The sequence below is a fragment of the Scomber scombrus genome, chromosome 9 (assembly GCF_963691925.1).
Source record: "Scomber scombrus chromosome 9, fScoSco1.1, whole genome shotgun sequence".
Taxonomy (NCBI): Eukaryota; Metazoa; Chordata; class Actinopteri; order Scombriformes; family Scombridae; genus Scomber; species Scomber scombrus.
Genome location: NC_084978.1, coordinates 23,556,303 through 23,574,762, shown reverse-complemented (window position 1 = coordinate 23,574,762; position 18,460 = coordinate 23,556,303). Strand labels below are relative to the sequence as shown.

At 42.2% G+C, this 18,460-nt stretch overlaps 2 protein-coding genes across 2 annotated transcripts in view; one reads left to right on the top strand and one right to left on the bottom strand.

The window, feature by feature from the left end:
• Positions 1-18,460, bottom strand: part of efnb1 (ephrin-B1) — a 271,344-nt gene that overhangs the window by 173,428 nt on the left and 79,456 nt on the right. The window lies entirely within an intron of this gene.
• Positions 641-9,441, top strand: LOC133986450 (androgen receptor-like). Its single transcript, XM_062426270.1, has 9 exons — positions 641-1,822; positions 2,846-2,982; positions 3,193-3,309; positions 3,962-4,105; positions 4,213-4,419; positions 5,044-5,188; positions 6,227-6,357; positions 6,512-6,663; positions 8,905-9,441. The coding sequence occupies exons 1-9, from the start codon at positions 942-944 to the stop codon at positions 9,067-9,069; spliced, it is 2,079 nt and encodes a 692-aa protein (XP_062282254.1). The 5' UTR covers positions 641-941; the 3' UTR covers positions 9,070-9,441.

The window sequence follows — 18,460 nt, the reverse complement described above, 5'->3', positions numbered from 1 at the left end:
GTTGAAAGAAAACAAGACATAACTTTTCATTTTCTGTTTTGTTACTAGATGACAGATGGAAATGAGTCTTAAGTGAACATAGTTTCAGTTAATTTAGTTTGGTTTGGATAATGTTGATTAGCTGTTCCCCACCCCACCCTGCAGTCTGTAAGCTTCTCATATTAAGTCTTGATATGAAGTCTATTAGGATAAGTCTCTTTTTGGTGGTCCAAAAACGAATATTATAATAATAATAATAATAATAATAATAATAATAATAATAATCAGAGCCTACAATGACCATGCCTATAATTGATATTTTTCCATTTTGATGAGGATGTCTTCATGACATGTTAAGATCAGCGCATGCGCAGAACAGTTGTCATGGCCTATTTAATCTCTTGTTTATTAAGTTTGCAGCCAGTCACAAACAAGCTTAACCAACCTGCACCATTGGTTCAAAACTCAACTAAAAATGACACTAACAGAAACAAACATGGTATTCTGTGGCAATATATGAATGGTATCTGTATAGTGTTGATAAAGAGTGAATCTACTATTTAATCCTAGCTTTTCTCGCGAGACCTGGGGTTTATCTTTGCGGCCAAATAACGGGCGTCAGGCGCTGGGAATGAATAGAGGTAATAAGTTACATGACGGCATGATTATTCATATGTGCACAAGCCAAGGTGTAAAGTCCTCTTACGCGATTTTTTAACAGTCACTTATTAATGTTGCAAACAGCTGGATGAAACGATTAGGCGGTAAAAGAAAAAAGAAAGTTCGTCAGCCCTAACGGGACGTCCCTTCCTTGAAGCGACCTACGTAGACGACTAATCTGAATTTCCCCTGTGCTCAGATATATGACCGGAGTCTCATTGGGTAGGCGGATTCTCGTATGGAAAATAGTATTGTTTCATTTGTTGCCCGTGCAACTCAATCTATAGCGACGCACACTGGAGATGTCTTTCCTGTCGAGCTTGCCCGATTTAGAAGAAACGTCAAACTCTTTAATAATGAATGAGCACGATCCGTTGAATCCTGCGGACACCTGTGCGTGCCCGACAGCTGCTGGGTTCAGCAAAGCAGTGTCAGTATCGTTGGGTCTGGATTCGGTGACTTCTCCGCTCAACAACATGAACCAGTGCTCCAGCAGCGCCTTTGCAGACTGCGACCCCACATGTGGGAATAGTTCCAGAGGTGCACCAGAGTTAGGGGAAGCTGTAAATATGAACTCACAAGGTAACATATTTCTACCGAACGACACCAACCTAGGAGAGAACGACTTTGGAGAAGTGTGCCATCACGGCATACAACAGGTGAGCTGTATGGATCTGCTCAGATCGGGCGAAATGGACAGCGGGCAAACCGTAACGCGCGGCCCGGTGATATCCAGGTATGTCTGCAAGGAATCAAACTTGTTTATGAACCCGGCGGCCGAGCTGCCCGCAACATCTCAAGTGGAAGAGATTTTATCTTTGAAACCATATTCTGCTTACTCTGTAAACCCAAATATGTACAGAGATAGTCTGGGTGTGTGGTGCGCAAACGAGCGCGCAAACATCAGCAGATCAGAACCAGCGAGAGGTGGATCAGGTGGACGTAATTTGTTGTGTAAATATTGTAATTGCGGTCAAGCCTCTCTTGGAACAAGTCAGGACTGCCACTGCGTCTGGTACAGCAAGAGCGAACAAGGTGGTAAAGGTGGCGTGAGAGCAGCGATGGCACAAGGGTATGGCCAAGTGGAAAGTTACCAACGTGCATTTTCTCACGGGCAGGCCACTTGTCCCACCATAAAGACCGAACCTCCGATGTGGATAGACTGCTCAGATCGGACTTTCAGGTAAATAAGACATTTTTAACAATAATGTGTTTTGACGTGCTTGTCTTTTTCTTGGATGTCAGGTCATGCTTTCCCACCACGCATGTCTTGTATTGTGTTTTCAGAAACAAAAGAACACATTTGGCGTGACTGGCGTGTATATTGACTATGCTTTTATCTGCCAAGCTTTACAGTTGGTCTTAATGGGTGTGCCATTGTTAAGTTTGTTTCTTGCTTTGAACACAAGGCTTTATATGCACTCATTGATTTGAAGCTGTACTTTACACCCTGGATCTTACACTTAATTTCTTGCTATTACTGGAAAGCATCCTATTCCACATGGCAGCACAAATAAATCAATAAACATTATTATTCTTACTACTATTGTTATTTCCCACAAATTGCATGGACATATCGCAGAATCACACTGTGTTCAGAGACAGCTGTGTATCAGCTGTGTATTGTGCTCCTCTTGGCCTTGGCCAAGTTTTGTTTCAGCATGCAGCTTGACTGAATCAAAGTTCACCCTTTCTCTCACTTTCCAGAGTGCCCTTATTTGTGCTGTGACTAACTACGCAAAAATACGAGTGAATATATCAGTGTCACTATAAACAAGAGATACAGCACCTGTTGCTGATCTCTGCGCTCGAGGTAGAAGAAAACCTTCCACAGTTTGATTCTTTAGCTAAAGATGTAAAAGGCAAATTCTGCAGTATTTAATCAGTTTTGCCAGCTAAGGAGATGCACCCACAACCAATCATGACATAAACTAATCTTCCTTTAAAATTGGATTAGATTAGATTAGATTAGATTAGATAATTAAGTGTCCCAAATGTCATAACAGACAGCCTAATACCCTTTGAGGTCAGACCAATCGGATGTTAATGTGCTCAGGTTTCTAGGTATTGTAGCTGTCTGGAATACACGTGTTTGAACTATGCTGCCCTGCAACCAGATAGATGCCTTCAAAACCAGTATTCTCATATGTATTTGTATTTGTATGTGTGTGTGTGTGTGTCTGTGTGTGTGTGTGTGTGTTTCCAGGCATGAGGATTTGTTTCCAAGTGTGTACCTGTCAGACAGGCGAGTATGTCAGGTGTGTGGCGACGATGCATCAGGTTGTCACTATGGAGCTGTGACCTGTGGCAGCTGCAAAGTATTCTTCAAGAGGGCAGCTGCAGGTGAGCATGACACACACACACACACAATTACTTGTCTGCTGATTAAATTTATTGCACCCACTCTCTCATGCAGGCAGTCCACAGTGACCTGACATTATGAGAGCGAGCTATTTTGTTGTCCGTAAACACCCACATATCGTTGCTATGAATGGAAGCTTAGGCGTTGTTGAACTAGCGCCTTCATCCCACAGGACTTTTGTGTACCTCCAGGTAAGCAGAACCACCTGTGTGCCAGCCGGAATGACTGCACCATCGACAAACTGAGGAGGAAAAACTGTGCATCGTGTCGCTTAAAGAGATGCTTCATGTCAGGAATGAGCCTTAAAGGTGAGGAACTGGAGATAAGATCAGAATAAGACTCAGAGAAAAGGAAAGTGCATGTGGTGTGTACACAATACAGGTTTGTTCACATGTGTTGTTATGGATCTGATTACTTTTCTTGGCTAGACACTCTGATTGACTTACCCTGATATTCTTACCCTAACCTTAACCGGTTTCACTCCTCATGCCAAAACTTAACCAACCTGTCAAACGGAAGCAACAAGTTTTAGCCAATCAGACGCAGAGTAAGCTGTATCTTGTTAAGAAAAGCAGTGATATCCAAAGTTCAAAGTTATTATTTGTCCCAAGATTGGCTATTTGTGATGCATAAAAACATATAAAACACACCACTAGTCAGGTACCTTGTATGCATAGGATCAAATCAGATGTTCCAGGTCAAACAATATGTAACAAATGTATTTCCGTTATGGCCAAAAGTGCATTTTTTTCACCCAGTGGCAAATGATTAAGCACTTTCCAACATGTATATGATAAAAAACAGCTCCATGGCTGATAGTCATTTAAGTATAGCCCCATATACAGTAATCAAACTCAGTTCTTAGTATTTCCAGCCATATTTAGGTCAGACAAAACAACTTGAAATAGAAGTATCTTGACTCCTTTTTTATCTGTTTGCCTTTTACTTGTCTGATTCTAGGTCGTAGGCTGAAGGGAACCGGACAGACAAGGAATGGTGAGGAGGAGCAACCTTCAGCTCCCTGGGGGCCTGGAGAAAGAGGAGAGAGGCCGGTGAAGAAAGACATAACGTTGGAGTCCAGAAGTGCAGTTGCCAGGGCTCAAGGTTGGATTACTGTGACACAAACCCCAATTTCATATTTGATAACTCATTATTTTGCACTATTTTGCTGGGAATGTTCATCTGTATATAATTCAGAATGTTCTTTGCAGCATCCCAAGCCCTGGCTCTACACATCCCCCCAACTCTGCGCTCCTGCCTATCCCTGCTTAGTGTTCTGCAGGCCATTGAGCCAGATGTAGTCAATGCTGGACATGACCCTGCCCAGCCAGACAGCTCTGCCTCCTTGCTAACCAGCCTCAATGAGCTGGGGGAAAGACAGCTGGTGACCGTGGTGCGCTGGGCCAAGGCGATGCCAGGTAAACTAATTTGGGTCAGGGTAACGCAATAATAAACTATTCTATGCTAGGTGTTTGTGCCAAGGCTAAGTGCACTAAATTGCTGCTGTGGTTTATTTTTTAGATTCAATGAAAAGCAATTGCACTTCATCAAAAAATATGCAAAGTTAAACACTGCAAGGTCAGACTGTTCAACATTATTGAGAAAGAGAGTGAAGAGAGATAGTGGAAGGCAGATTAGACACGAAACAACATCACTTGTGCAACTGCTGTAATTTAGACAACCTATAACACTATCAGAGAAAGGATCTCGTATCTGCCAGCACTGCGCAAGGCCTCAACCCACACACTCTTGATCGTACTCTCCAAATAACAGATAACACACCCCACTTGAGGTTTATGCCAGTTAAACCAACCCTATGCCGTGCCAACCAGCCTGTTAAAATATTAACCACTAGAGGGAGATATGTTCTTGTTTAAGCCAGGAATAGCAGACTGAAAAAGGACAGCATTGTATCCATCTGTGCTTTCTCTGTTATTACTATCTTCACTTTTTTATTCACCTTTTAAGTGTTTTCAACTGTGTTTTATTAATTGACACAAGCAGAAGTTTGATGAGATGAGATTAATGAGTGTTGTTAACAGGTTTCCGTGACCTGCATGTGGATGATCAGATGACAGTGATTCAGTTGTCATGGATGGGGGTGATGGTGTTTGCTATGGGCTGGAGATCCTACACCCTTACTAACAGCTCCATGCTCTACTTTGCTCCAGACCTGGTTTTCAACGAGTAAGTAATGAAAAACACTTCACTTCGCTTCAGCATAATTCTGAGTAGAGCTAACATTCAGACCAAAGTGTTTGAAAGTTTGTTAAACCTGATGCAGTCTCTTCATCAAACAAAGAAAGTTTCTTTGGCCTTATACAGCTGTAATAATCAGTGTGACGGTGGATTTGTTGGAATATCATGAGAATTCACCTGTCAACACGATTAGAAAGAAAAGCACAGTGGGATAGGAGCTTCAGAGGAAGACAAAAAACACACAATGAACATCGCCTTTTTTAAGGCAAGACAGTAAACAAGTCTGTTCTGTTCTTACCATTTCCTTTGCATCTCATATATACGTGGCCGCAGAGGGATCACCTCAGATGATTTATTCTGTTTCATCCTTATGAAAACCATCATCAGTCCCCAAGAACCGTGACAGCATGAAATCGCCTTTTTCTTTCACTTTGACAAGTTTCGATCCGCACCGCAACCACTTCCAGCCTCTATCAAAACGTTTCTGACACTCCAACTCCTGTCTTCTGTTTTTTTTCTGTACTTTTAAAAACTTAACACAGAGTTTGCAAAGCGACTAACTGTACATGATGTACATCAGCGCCTCTTATCAATGACTTCCGTGTTGAAGGATCCGGGCTGCTCATAATGCTACAGCCAGCCAAGGGCCCTTACAACAGCTTTCACTTGGCTGCTGTTTTGTGCAACATTAGCAAAACACTCATTGTGTCTGCATTAGACCTCTGTCACTCTATTGGGCAGCCTCTGACCTGCATGGTAATGGATACGCCTGCCCTTGTTGCTGACCCTCATTTTTCTCTGCCTCTCTGTCGTTCTTTTTCCATTATCCATCTCACTCATTTTTCTCACCTCTACTGCTTTTTCCTCTTTTCCCTCCGCTCTCCTTTCCTCTGCTATTAATTGTCTTCCTCCTCCTATATTTCTCTCTGTCTGACCCTCTCTTGGCTCCTCACTTCTCCTTTTTGTCACACCTTGTGCTCCCTCCCCTCCTCTCATGCTCTCTTTGTCCGTCCCTTTTGCTCATAGCCAGCGGATGCAAGTCTCCACTATGTATGAACACTGCGTGCGGATGAAGTTGCTGTCCCAAAGATTCTGCATGCTGAAGGTCACCCAAGAGGAGTTCCTGTGCATGAAGGCCCTGGTCCTCTTCAGCATCGGTGAGTCAGCTGGGACCATGTCTCAAGTAGTATGTTGAATGTCAGCTCAGCAAGTGAAATATAACTACAGCAGAGTACAACCATACTTCAGAGAATTGATGAAATGGATAAAGTCTGTGAGAGTTATTGTTGTGTTCTGGCTTTGCGGTCACAGTGCCAGTGGAGGGCCTGAAGAGCCAGCGTTGTTTTGATGAACTGCGGACCTCCTACATCAATGAGCTGGACCGTTTGGCCAGCCACCGCGGAGAGACCACCCGTACACAGAGACTGTTCCAGCTCACACAGCTGCTGGACTACCTCCAATCGGTAACACACACAACTCGACTTCACATATGAAAACACCCCACACTGTGACGCCGAACCAAAATGTCACTTTAGTTCAGCGTCACAGAACTGCTTGAGTGGGAAATCGTGTAGATCAAAGCACACAAAGACTGTCTTTGGAAGTGCTGAGTTAGCTTTAACTAACTAGGCTACATCAAGATGTTTTGATCATTTCATGGCCTCAACTGCGTCTATCAGTCAATTCATTTAAATTATAAGCACCCTTCAGTTACAAAGAGACTCCTCCTTCACATTTTACTGTACCTTAACAACTGAGGGCACAGCTCCAGTTTGAAATCTCATCTCCTCCCCTCATCAACAAAGTCACACATATCAAAGTTTCGCATTACTCCTGTTTTAACTTCTCTATACCGGTGACCTATCAGCAGGGAAGGGAATAGAGCCACCCTCTGGTGGTGACACTGCTACATCAAAAATAGCTGGTGCAATGGAGGAATTATAATAAACAAGGACACACATTCTCAGTTATTCAAAGTACCACATTCAGTGCGAGCCAATATCCTGTAATAGCGGAGTGCAAACAACAGTTTGAGTCCAAGACACGAAACAGCAGCTGCAGTATCAATCTGCAGATGTTGACACGCTGATATGCAACATCGTGCTGGCAAGCAAAGTTATAGCTTCCGTAGTTTTGATACTTATTCATTTTTTTTATAGTTGCTGTTTCTGCGTAAAGTAAATCTGTGTGGTCGAGGGATTTATATTTTACTGTCAAAACATGCAAACGTTTTGCTGCATGTCTTTAAAACATTCAGTATCTTCATGTGTTCTCTTTCCTTTAAAACTGTCTCCCTGGTTACTTTGAAAAGGGGAAAAAAGGGATCTTAACCAGATTTTATTTCTCCAGATGGGATCCAGAGTAAATTACAGCAATATAACAACAATATATGTTGACTATGTTCTGTCTTTGAACATTCAAACTATAAAAGTGGGTGTTCTTGAAATGATTTATACATTAAACACTATTTTGTAACTGTTTCAATGAATAGCTGTGAATCGTTGATTATGTATGGATTTTAGAGACTGTTTAATAGCCACTGGATAATGTTTTTTGTTTTTTTGTTGGATAATGACGGCCATTTTTATAACTTGATTTTTTATTATTTAACTAATTAAAAGCATCTGTGAAAAGTTAATCAAGTCAAGCTTGATTTTCAAAAGCTGGAACCTAACTGTATAGCTTCACACATTATGCTCTACAAAAAATGATAAGTATGCACATTTTCCAGCTTCCATTTTTCACTTTATTTTGTAACATCCTGCTTTTGGCCAACATGTAGTCAAGATAAATATAGTCCATAAACCTGCCACATAGTCCATAGTCCATAAAAAGGAAGCATGCTTCTTTTTTTATTGATACAGAGTATAAACATATGTGGGTATTTCTGTTTTCAAAAAAAGATCATCATAGCTGATATATCTGCAGAGCTAAAAAAGAAATTAGATCAAACTATTTACAGTGATATAAGTAGCTTTGTATTTGTTAAACCCAAAATCATACTAATGTTGGTTTTAAAACCTTTAAAAAAAAGTAATTTTTGATTAATGGAGATATGCATGAAGATTCTTGTTAAGGATGCGACCACTAGAGGGTGCATATCAACAGTGTGTCTCCTCAGTACTTGAAGAACTCTTCTCAGTAATTGGGAAGAGCATTTAGATGTCAAAGTTAAAACTCGCATCACTGATGGGGCCACAAGATGTCACATCACTGATGGGGCCACAAGATGTCACATCACTAATTTGTGCCAGAAGATTAACATACTGGAACGTTTCATCCCTCAGAGCAGAGCAGACTTGTGTCTTTCACTGTTGATTTACCCTTAAAGGCTCAGCTAGTATGTCTGTGTCCCACTCACATCTTAAATCTTTAATACCTATGAACCAGAGGGCAGGACAGGATTGTCTAGCAAGGCCCTTTAGGCAGAAGAATAGAGCTGATCACGACTTTGCGTTCCGGGGGCTGTTCGGTTTCACCCTGTCTGTGCAGCTCAGACCATCACAATGAGTGTCATCATCTTTAATTTACCTCTTAAAGCTTGTGTGCAAAGACAGGCCTCAGTGTAATTTGTTATTTCTTTTTTTTTATATATACTCAGGCTTTGTTCTCTTTCAATGCCATAACTAGTGAAGCGAATCATCTTTGTCATTAATAACCTCAGCATGATCTCTGCCTCTTCCTCCTCATTCTCTTTATCGCAGATTGTGAGGAAGTTACACCAGTTCACCTACGATCTGTTCATCGAAGCGCAGTCTCTGCAGACACGCGTCAACTTCCCAGAGATGATCTCGGAGATTGTGAGCGTTCATGTGCCCAAGATCCTCTCAGGCATGGTCAAGCCCATCCTTTTCCACAATACAGCCTAGAGAGGAGTCTCTGTGATTACCCTATTTGACAATCGGACTCTGGCACCCAGCCCTTCAAGGTGGAAGGTGAATGAAGTAAAAGCCTATGTTTACCTGCAGGGTGACAGTGAGGGGACACTGAGGCTATGAAAGCAAACTAAATGAAGGGAATACAACACACTGTTATCTAATTACATCTGCTCCGTTCTTGTTTTTGCCTGTTCTCTGTAGCACACATATCAAATGATTACAACACTTTTCTAGCATGCATTCCTTCCCATGACCTCATGAATGTCAAGCAACCTGGCATGTAGACTCCTGCAACTGAATATTTCATTTCGAAAGTTAAAACAGTAGCAAGACCTTTTTATTTACAGAGTTCACATCACTGTAGCTTGTCTGTGTGCAGTAGTGTGACTTTTGGACTAGCTCTTTCACAATGGCTTTTATTGTGTGCACCTGAGATGAACTAAATAGTTGATTGACAGTTAATAAGCAGTTGTGGCATGCATGCTAAGAAGTCACGCCGTCTCGCCTGAAGGCATATAAAAACATTTCTGAAAGCTGTTCTCATCCGTAGAGATAAACGGTCGACTGATTGTCAAAGGTCGACTAAAGAAACACATTTGTAACCTTCAGCTGCATTCATGCACGTTTCACATATATATTTATGCATATCGTGATGTTATAGGTCACAACACAGTACATTGAATTCACAATAAAATAACAGCATAAAATGCACGGAAGATCCCACTGACTTAGTTGATTTGCACTATGGGTGTTGTGTTTTTGTTTTTTTTAAAGGTTTGCTTGTTTTTGAGTACAGTTTTTTCCAGAGTGAACATTTCATACCGTTGTAACTTTTCTACTGTTGTACTTTCCTAAAATGTCCTGAGCAAGTGCTTTGTTGTGAATCACTGTGTATTCATTGTAGCTTCTGAAGCATTTTGCTGAATCTTTAAAGGTCTAGCCAAAAAATCTGCTCATTTGTGGCAACATTTACAGCTTAATGTGTAATAAAAGTGAAGCATGAATGTGTTTGTTGGTTTATAACGAGGGCAGAGTGAAAGCAAAGAAGGCACACTGTTACATTACAGCACAAGGTGTGGTCTCTGTTGAGTACATGCTAATGGTAATACAGTCATGTTCCTGTTTTTCCTCTGTCTGATAGACTCATTTCAGTCTGTGAAGCAGTCAAGTGGACAGACAGGCTTTGAAAAGCATCAGACAGACAAGCCTTTTCTGCCACTGCATTACCAACCCCTCAGGATTATCTCAGCTTCCACCCAACCAGGTAATAGGTCACAGCAGGAAGGCCAGAACACATCACAGGGCTGGTTGTAGGATGAGACCTGACTGATTTATTTCATCTACGTATTTATCCTGGAAGAGACCAGCCATGTCTGCTGATTTGAATTCTTAAAATCGCTACACTTGTTTTACACCATCTAGTGGCCGCTGCTGAATATGCAACAGTTAAATGAAGCTCAGCAACAGTGTAGCAGGGCAACATCTGCTGGATCCATTGACATTTGCTTCGTAATGTAATTGGACACGGATTCACTCAGTGTTTGAATGAGGTTGCTGTTAAATAGTCAGGTTCACAAGAGGGGCGTTCACCGCTAGGGTTCAAGTAAATAAGAAGTGCATTTCAATGAATCAAAAGCATAATTCTGGATTGAATTTGATGATTTGTAAGAGTAAGAGAAGAAAAAATGTAAACTACAGCAGGTTTTTCTTTTACCCACAAAAGTGTAGCTATATATGAGTGAGTGTGTATATTTTTTGCCATACTCACAAATGTCTTTTGTGCTAGAGAGAGAATTAACAGAACTTTGAGAGATGGTTTATTTTAGTTACATAGTGCATTTCAAAGTCCAAACTGTAAAAAGCAGTCCGTCTGGCTAACCTCTACCGCCGTTTTAAGTCCCATTTCCTTAACAACCTCTTTCAACAAGTATCTGTCCCTCTCATAAATGAATTGGAGCTGAACGAAGTTGGGATTGAAAGACATGCTGAAATATCACTTATTTCTAAATATATTCCGCGCTGCACATGTCCCTGTGGCTTCCTTTAAAAGGAATGGCGTCTCGTAGGTTTGCAATGATCAAAAATGTATGTGTTGATGTCGACATTTGAACTTAGTTTAGATTCCATTTGATTTCTGTGTTTCTCCGAGTCTGCCGTGCATCAATATTACATGCCTACTCTAGCAGAAGAGGGATTTTTCCTGCCGGGTTAACGACAACCACAAAAAGCACAAACATGGTGGCCGCAAACAACAAACGTTTAAACTATTTCCTTATGTGTGGACTGAGCAGAGATTAACAGAAGGAAAAAGTTTGGGCTTTATAATTCACTTTAAATTCAAGAAGTGGGGGCACAAAAGAAAACAGTGTGCGACTTGAACATAAAATAGAAGTGATGATGATAGTTAAAATATGATGCTGAAGTAACTGAACACCAACAATACCATGCTCACAAGGAAGTCTTTGGCATGCAGTACAATACTTCTTGCAGGACCCTTACATAAAACTTAAGCAATAATGTCTTTAACACTAGGTTACACTTACAGTGACCGGGGAAAAAATTAGATTGTAAAGGTGGTAAGATGACACCCCTGAATGGGTTGTTTCGGTGGCCTATCTAATGGAGGGCGATTCCTACCCAAGTACCAGTCCATTAACAACCAATTAACTTCCTATTAATATTTTACCAGACAGGGCCTCTCATCCTGACGTGTTTTAAGGAGCTTTTCCCAGGAGTGTTTGAACATGAGCAGCTTTTAGCGCAGCATAAAGAGGCCTGTGTAATGGGCTGGAGGAGGAGGAGTAGCAACCTGATAGCACTGAGAGTAGAGGAGGGAGAGAGGAGAGGAGACAGACTTCTGCAGCTGGCCGACCCAACGCAGAGCCAAGCCTGTCCTGGGCCAAACAGACACCGTTAGGAAATCCATGATTTTTATGGCTGCGCCACGAGATCAGACACGAATAACGACCTCGTACCATGTAGCTAGAATAATTGGGTTTTGATGCATAAAGATGTGACTGATGAGTTTCCTCTTGTTTACTGAGAAATGTGGCTGAGCAGCAGTTTCGCCTCAGGGACTTGAGGAGTCTTTAAGTTCATCACAGTGTTAGTCTTAAAACAGGAATATCCACTTTGCTGGGGAGCTATAATGAACTAGCAGTGTGCTGCTGTGTCTAGCTGGTTTGGGTGGACATTTAAAACTAGTCCGGGAAACTCCCTGCCTTTAGAGAAAAAGAGAAAGAGAGAGGAAGGGAGGCAGAAAGAAAGAGAGAGGGAGGCCATTATGACTATAGCCTCAGGCTACTCCCAAAGGATAAGGCATTTGTCTTCACTTGAAAGTATGATTTATTTTTCCACCAGTCAGAAGGGTTATGTTTGTCACCGCACACTGAAAGGACTTTTGGAAATAGCAGCAGAAGCAGAAATGGAAAAAAGAGAATGTCTACTGGTTTTCTAATGCAGCCTTCATGTTTTCTCAAAGACTTCCCTTCTATAGTTACCTTGTTTGAGATCACTTTCAGTCTTCATTAACTTTGGTTAATCATTCGTTGTCTAAACCTTTGCATCTAATTTATCAGCATGTGTATGTTGATGATTAAGAGAAGGAGGGAATGTGGGAAGGGGGGAAAGATGTGGTTGTATCAAGTTCCCTCCACTGGGTGTAGATGTGGTCTTAGATTTCTCTATTTCTCTCTGGGCTGCTGATTAACTCTCTCTGTGTGTGTGTGTGTGTGTGTGTGTGTGTGTGTGTGTGTGTGTGTGTGTGTGTGTGTGTGTGTGTGTGTGTGTGTGTGTGTGTGTGTGTGTGTGTGTGTGTGTGTGTGTGTGTGTGCGTGCGTGCGCCGGGAGTGCACTGAGGAGGAGAGGAACTTCAGCTTTAATTTCCCCCAGCTCCAGATATTACACCCCCGCGCTCTCTGTTTTTATTGGAACAGAGACCAAAAAACACCAAGTGTTTATGATGCATTAAAACATGGTGGGGAACTCGAGTGTAGAATTGTAAATCTATACGTTTGGCTCTGTCTCTCAGAAGGAGAATTAATTCCTTTATAGAGGATTTGGTGTGTTTTATGAAGACTGATGATTGTATCGCGCCATGAAATCATGTTTATCATCTTGATGTGCAGGACAGAGGCTGGAGAAAACTCTATGTCAAGGGGAAAGAGAGGAAAAATGGAGGCAGGACTTTAGGGGTAAAAGAAAAAATTTGCAGAGGGGCACATGGGAGGTGGGAGGAGTCCTTGAGTTTTGGGTTGAAGCACAGAAGGAAGGAATTATTCTGCATTACCCTAATGACCATTTGAACAAACGGATGGGTGAGGAGAAGACCACATTACATTCTATTAAGTCCGCTTTTGTTGTCATTGAACTGTTAATGATGTACAAAGGGAGCTCTGCACTGCTCTCCTGGACAATGCATGCTCTGTGCTCCTAATTATTCTCAGGAAAGTGCCGGCAGCTTTTATACCTGGAGACCCAGCTCTAATTAGAGTAAATATTCTTCTGCTATAACACCGGTATTGCCTCACCAATCCAACAGCGATTAGCTCAGTGTTTTTCCGCGGGCTGCTTATGCATTCTCAGCCCCTTTCTGTCTCTCATTCTCCTTCTGTTTTTCAGTCCTTTGCCTCTCCTTTACTCTTTACTTCTCTGCACTCAATTTACTTCCTCTTCTCTCCCTGCTTCTCTCCCTCCTTCTTCCCCTCTTTTTTTTTCTCTTTGCACTAGCAGCAAAGCGCCACTAGCTGTGACTGAATCCCAGTCGCCTGCCCATGCTCCAGCCATCTCCTAGTTCATTATATCTGTACACAGTGTCCATGCCCTCCACCCCTCGTAGCCCCTGCGTCCCAGCCAAACACAATGTGACAGCGCCGCCACAGCCCTCATTTACAGCCATCACAGGACAGATTTCCCCTTCCAAGCCTCCCCCGTCTGCAGCCTGATAGATGGCACCCCTGCTTTTCCTGCGCGTGCATGTAAGCGTGTTATTTTGTGTGTGTGTGCACTTTCCTGTGCATTTGCGTTCCCTCATTCATCTACGTCTGCATGTGTGTGAGTGTGTGTCCTAGCGTTGGAGCAGGCCCGAATTGGAAAGGCGACGTTTCCTCTGTCAGTACTGATCCCAAAAACAATGTATTATGATATTACATGGCTTTTTTTCCTCTCTCTCACACTCAGTTCTTATAATTTTAATGCACTCTGTATACATTGTTCAGATTTGCTACTTGTGTTCTCAGACTGCTGCTTAGTTTTTAAGTGCATAGGTTGTGTAAGGCCTTCCATTTCTGTGGCGTTCTTATTGCAGCACCCTTGGGGCAGGCACATCTTTAGTTCGGAAATGCTGCAGCACACTTTGGCTATGGTACACACAATTTCTCCGCTACTCTCCGCTCCTCTCCTCACATCTAAATATTATCCTTGTAGTCGTAGCCTCCGGCATCGGTTCTGTGTCGTACTGGGAAGGTCAAAAAAGACACACGCACATAGACGCCACACACACTCATAGATTTCAAATATCTCTATCAGCCCACTGAGGATCAGATTGTTTTACGGGAAATCATGTCATGGGTCAAATGATTGAATTATTAATGGAAGTGCAGCGCAATAACAATCGGCCCTTGTCTATTGAGATTCCAGCGTGATATTCTCTCAGCCTAACTTGATACTACCATGTTACAATCCAAATCCAATAATGCCGACTCGGCAAAAGAATGTTCCCCCTTCTATTGTTTCATCAGTCGAAGAGCATCTTGAGTCTGTTGCCTTCACAGCGGAGAGTATTACTGAGTCTGTAGAACCATATCGACTGCCGCCACATTTCCAAGGACAAGGCAATACATTTTTGTCAAAACAGTCATGGTAAAGTAATTCACAATCATAGGACTCTTTCACAATACACTGGTCTATGAAACGTGTGTGTGTATTTGTGCATATGTGTGTCTACTACAGTATGTGTGTGTATGTGTATAATCTGGCATTCCTCACAAAACTCTAATCTTTATTCCTTTTTACAGTGCCAGATATGGATTTTGTTTCTGAGCATAGCTGGAAATCAACCAAGCAAGTCTTAGGCGCATTCATGATTCACATTATGGAAATTAAAGCAGACAATTCAGTATTCCCACATTTGCATATGTAAAGAACTACACTCAGAGAGGTACAAGTATTTTAACCTTATTCAACACACGATAGGCTAAATTGAAAGTAATACGCGTCCTTTGTGTTGTGATGTTTGGAGAGGAGTTCACTACAACCAGAGGCAGTTCTCATCTGTTCCCTCAGGCCTGTTTCTCACAGAGCCAGTATGGAAATGCGTGTTATTGTAAAGGCCTGGTGATGGATTCCTGACCTCGGCTCAGGAGGATTTCTCAGTCTGTTTTGAGAATGACCGTATAGCAACACAGGGAAAAGAGACGTAAGGTCACCCCTTTAGCATTTATTATGCGCCGGTGCCAGAAAACACAACTCTTTTAGACATCCTAAACATAGCTCGCTGGACACATGGGCTGACAGCTTCACTTAGGAGAAGGAAATCAAACAGGCTTGTTAATGCAGCTGCTGAAAACAGTCCCATTAGGAGCAGTCATTCCTATTCTTTGTTTTTGTATCATTTGTACTTGCCTTTTTATCGTCTCTCTCTCTCTATTGGGCACGGTTGGGAAAAAAAAAATGAAAAAGAAATGAAACATGTTCTCTTAAACATTTAATGAAGACATCTCCCTACCACTTACAACTCGAAATGGATATCACAGAGAATAAAACAAGAAAAGAAAAAAATTGATGTAATAGGTTTTTTGGTCTCGTATTCCTGAATGAAGGCGTTTCCATGTCTAGCTCTATCAAGCTCGTTTGCGTCATTATGCATTCTCATTACAGCTTAACAGAAGTTTCCCATCTGGAGAAGCAAAGTCCCTGTTTACAGTCCTCTCTTCCTCTCCTCTCCTCCCATTTCAAACCCCATAGACATTCTCTGAGGCCTAAATGAGCTTGAAGACAAAAAGAGCACTGTGTAGTATCTTTCTTTTTTTTTCTAATTTGCTTTTTCCCTCATTATGTTCCCCACTTTATGGGAAATAGAAAACAAAAGACGACATATGTAATTACTGCATGACTAAAGTGTAAACATGCTCTATAGGATCGGGCTATGCTCCCGGCAGCAGGCTAATTGTAACTTTCCCCTTCTCCTTCAGTGCCTGAGTTACTCAATAGCTCACAGTCAGGCAAGTGAAAATGCATATGTGCTTACATGCAAGCACACACCCACACAGATGCGCTCATACTGCATGTGCACCCAGTTCAGTTTCACTTTCTCTCTAATAATAAAAAACAAAAAAGGATGCTTATCAATGTGGTTTATGGCCTTTATTGCTTTATAGACACAGCTACGTGACTTTAATGAGTCATTTTTGCTACTCTCACAGGCACGTGACTGTCATATAGTAGTGTTCTCTGCACTTTGTCCGTGTTAAAAAAGACACTCGAGCTAATCTTTTTTTAAAAACAGCACTTGAGATCTCACCAGGGCATGTGTTAAAACTACTGTATGGAACTTGCCAGCCACAGCCTTAAAGCCTACTCCAGCAGTTAAAACCACAACACTACAAACATGAATGGCATCTCGGCCTTGGTCTACACACACATCATTCCACACATTACTCCCCTTAGCTCCCCTTTTGATGTGTCAGAGAGAGAGAACTAGCCACTGTTCCACTGTTTTTTATTGCTCGCACAGCAATGTGTGTGTATATGTGTATAAATGTGTGAGTATGAGCAAGCGAGAGAGTGCTTGCTCTTCAAAGGCTGCAAAGGGGGTGCGCTACTTAAGGCCTATTAAACCTGGAGCTCTGTTCATTGTAGCCGGGAGAGAGAGCGCTGCATGCTGAGGCAGACAAAACGGCGAAGGCATACCTTTGAACTGGAATCATGTGGGAGCTCACATTTTCACAAGTGCTGCAGAACTGAAAACAATGTTTTGGCGAGTCCCCTGATATGTGTTTTTTTCTTGTTAAGGGCCAGCTAAGAGAGAATCTGTTAGGGCTTTGTCCTGACGGTGTGATATTACAAGCCCACAGTACATAATCCAACATACTGCGTTATTAAAATATGACCATACCAACTCCCCAGGGCTATATAACTCACACATACACTGTCTCTCTCTCTCACGCACACTGGTACACATTCCTGTGGCAGACATGCAAGCACACTGTCCATACCTCTCTCTCTCTCTCTTTCCCTCTCTTTCTCTCTCTCTCTCTCTGCCTCTGTAATGCAGACAGCCAGACATGCAGACACAGTTTTATTTAAAGCCGCAGACAAGCTCACAACCCACAGTGGAAGAGGTAAACTTTATCCACAAATCAATACTTTAATGGAGTTTCATACCTTCATTACACACCTTACACTGCAGTCAGTTCCTTTGCAAGGTGAAGGAAGGCATGTCTCAGGAAAAAAGAATCACGGCGTACGTTACTCTATAGCACCCAGGTACAGCAGATAAGCATATCAGAGCAAGTTTTCTTAGGATGCAGGAAGGAAGCAAGTGAGACGCACTAAATCTGATCAATGCCACAGACTGCAGTTTATGCAAAGGGAATCTAAAAACAGAGAGAAATGATCATAACCTGCAGGGTGGTTTGTGCAAAGCAGTGTATGGCTGGATTGATTTCCAAAACTCATTCTAAATAAAAAAGAGGCAAGCTGAGTATAAGTCTTGTGGTAATGATAGATATGACAGTATTGGATTCATTTATAGAGTGGGAGTAGAACACTATTGTTAGATCATAATTCAAACAACCTGCTTCTTTCAACTATGGTAGATGAGGCTCCCGGGAGGATACTGCCATAGTCATCTGCATGATGTGTGTGCTCGCATGCATGTGCACGCCACACACGCGCATACGCAGGTTCTGTAGATTCCCACAATTTTGGTGTTCGTGCAGTCCCCGGGGCACGGAGTAGGACAGGAGATTTATGTTCTCTGTCGTCCAGACACGGCTAGCTCTCCGCTCATTAGGGCTCCTACATGGTCATACGTGTTACTCTAACAAGCTGTACAGAGCCAGCCTCTAAAGCCTGATGGATTCGAGGGGTGGAGTGAGTTCCCTCCCTGCAAGAACCCGGAGGAGAGATGTCACAATGCATGAAGCATTACGTATACAACTTATCTCCATTGAGGCACGAAGAGGACTATGAAGTTGTTGGACTATTTATCATGGTTAGCTGCATTTATTGGGCCTTGCTTTAATGATCCTTTCACAGACATGAAAATGCAGTGGAATTAAATTGTTTGTTTTTTTTGCTCTGTGTGAGTGTGAGTGTGTGTGTGTGTGTGTGTGTGTGTGAGTACAGCTGAAGCAGCGCTGTTCTTATCAGTGCTGCGATG

Excerpts from the sequence above, each read along its gene's own strand:
- LOC133986450 (XM_062426270.1), top strand. The coding sequence starts at position 942 with ATGTCTTTCCTGTCGAGCTTGCCCGATTTAGAAGAAACGTCAAACTCT. Across the intron at positions 2,983-3,192 it reads CTTCAAGAGGGCAGCTGCAG|GTAAGCAGAACCACCTGTGT; the intron begins GTGAGCATGACA and ends GTGTACCTCCAG. Across the intron at positions 4,420-5,043 it reads CTGGGCCAAGGCGATGCCAG|GTTTCCGTGACCTGCATGTG; the intron begins GTAAACTAATTT and ends TGTTGTTAACAG.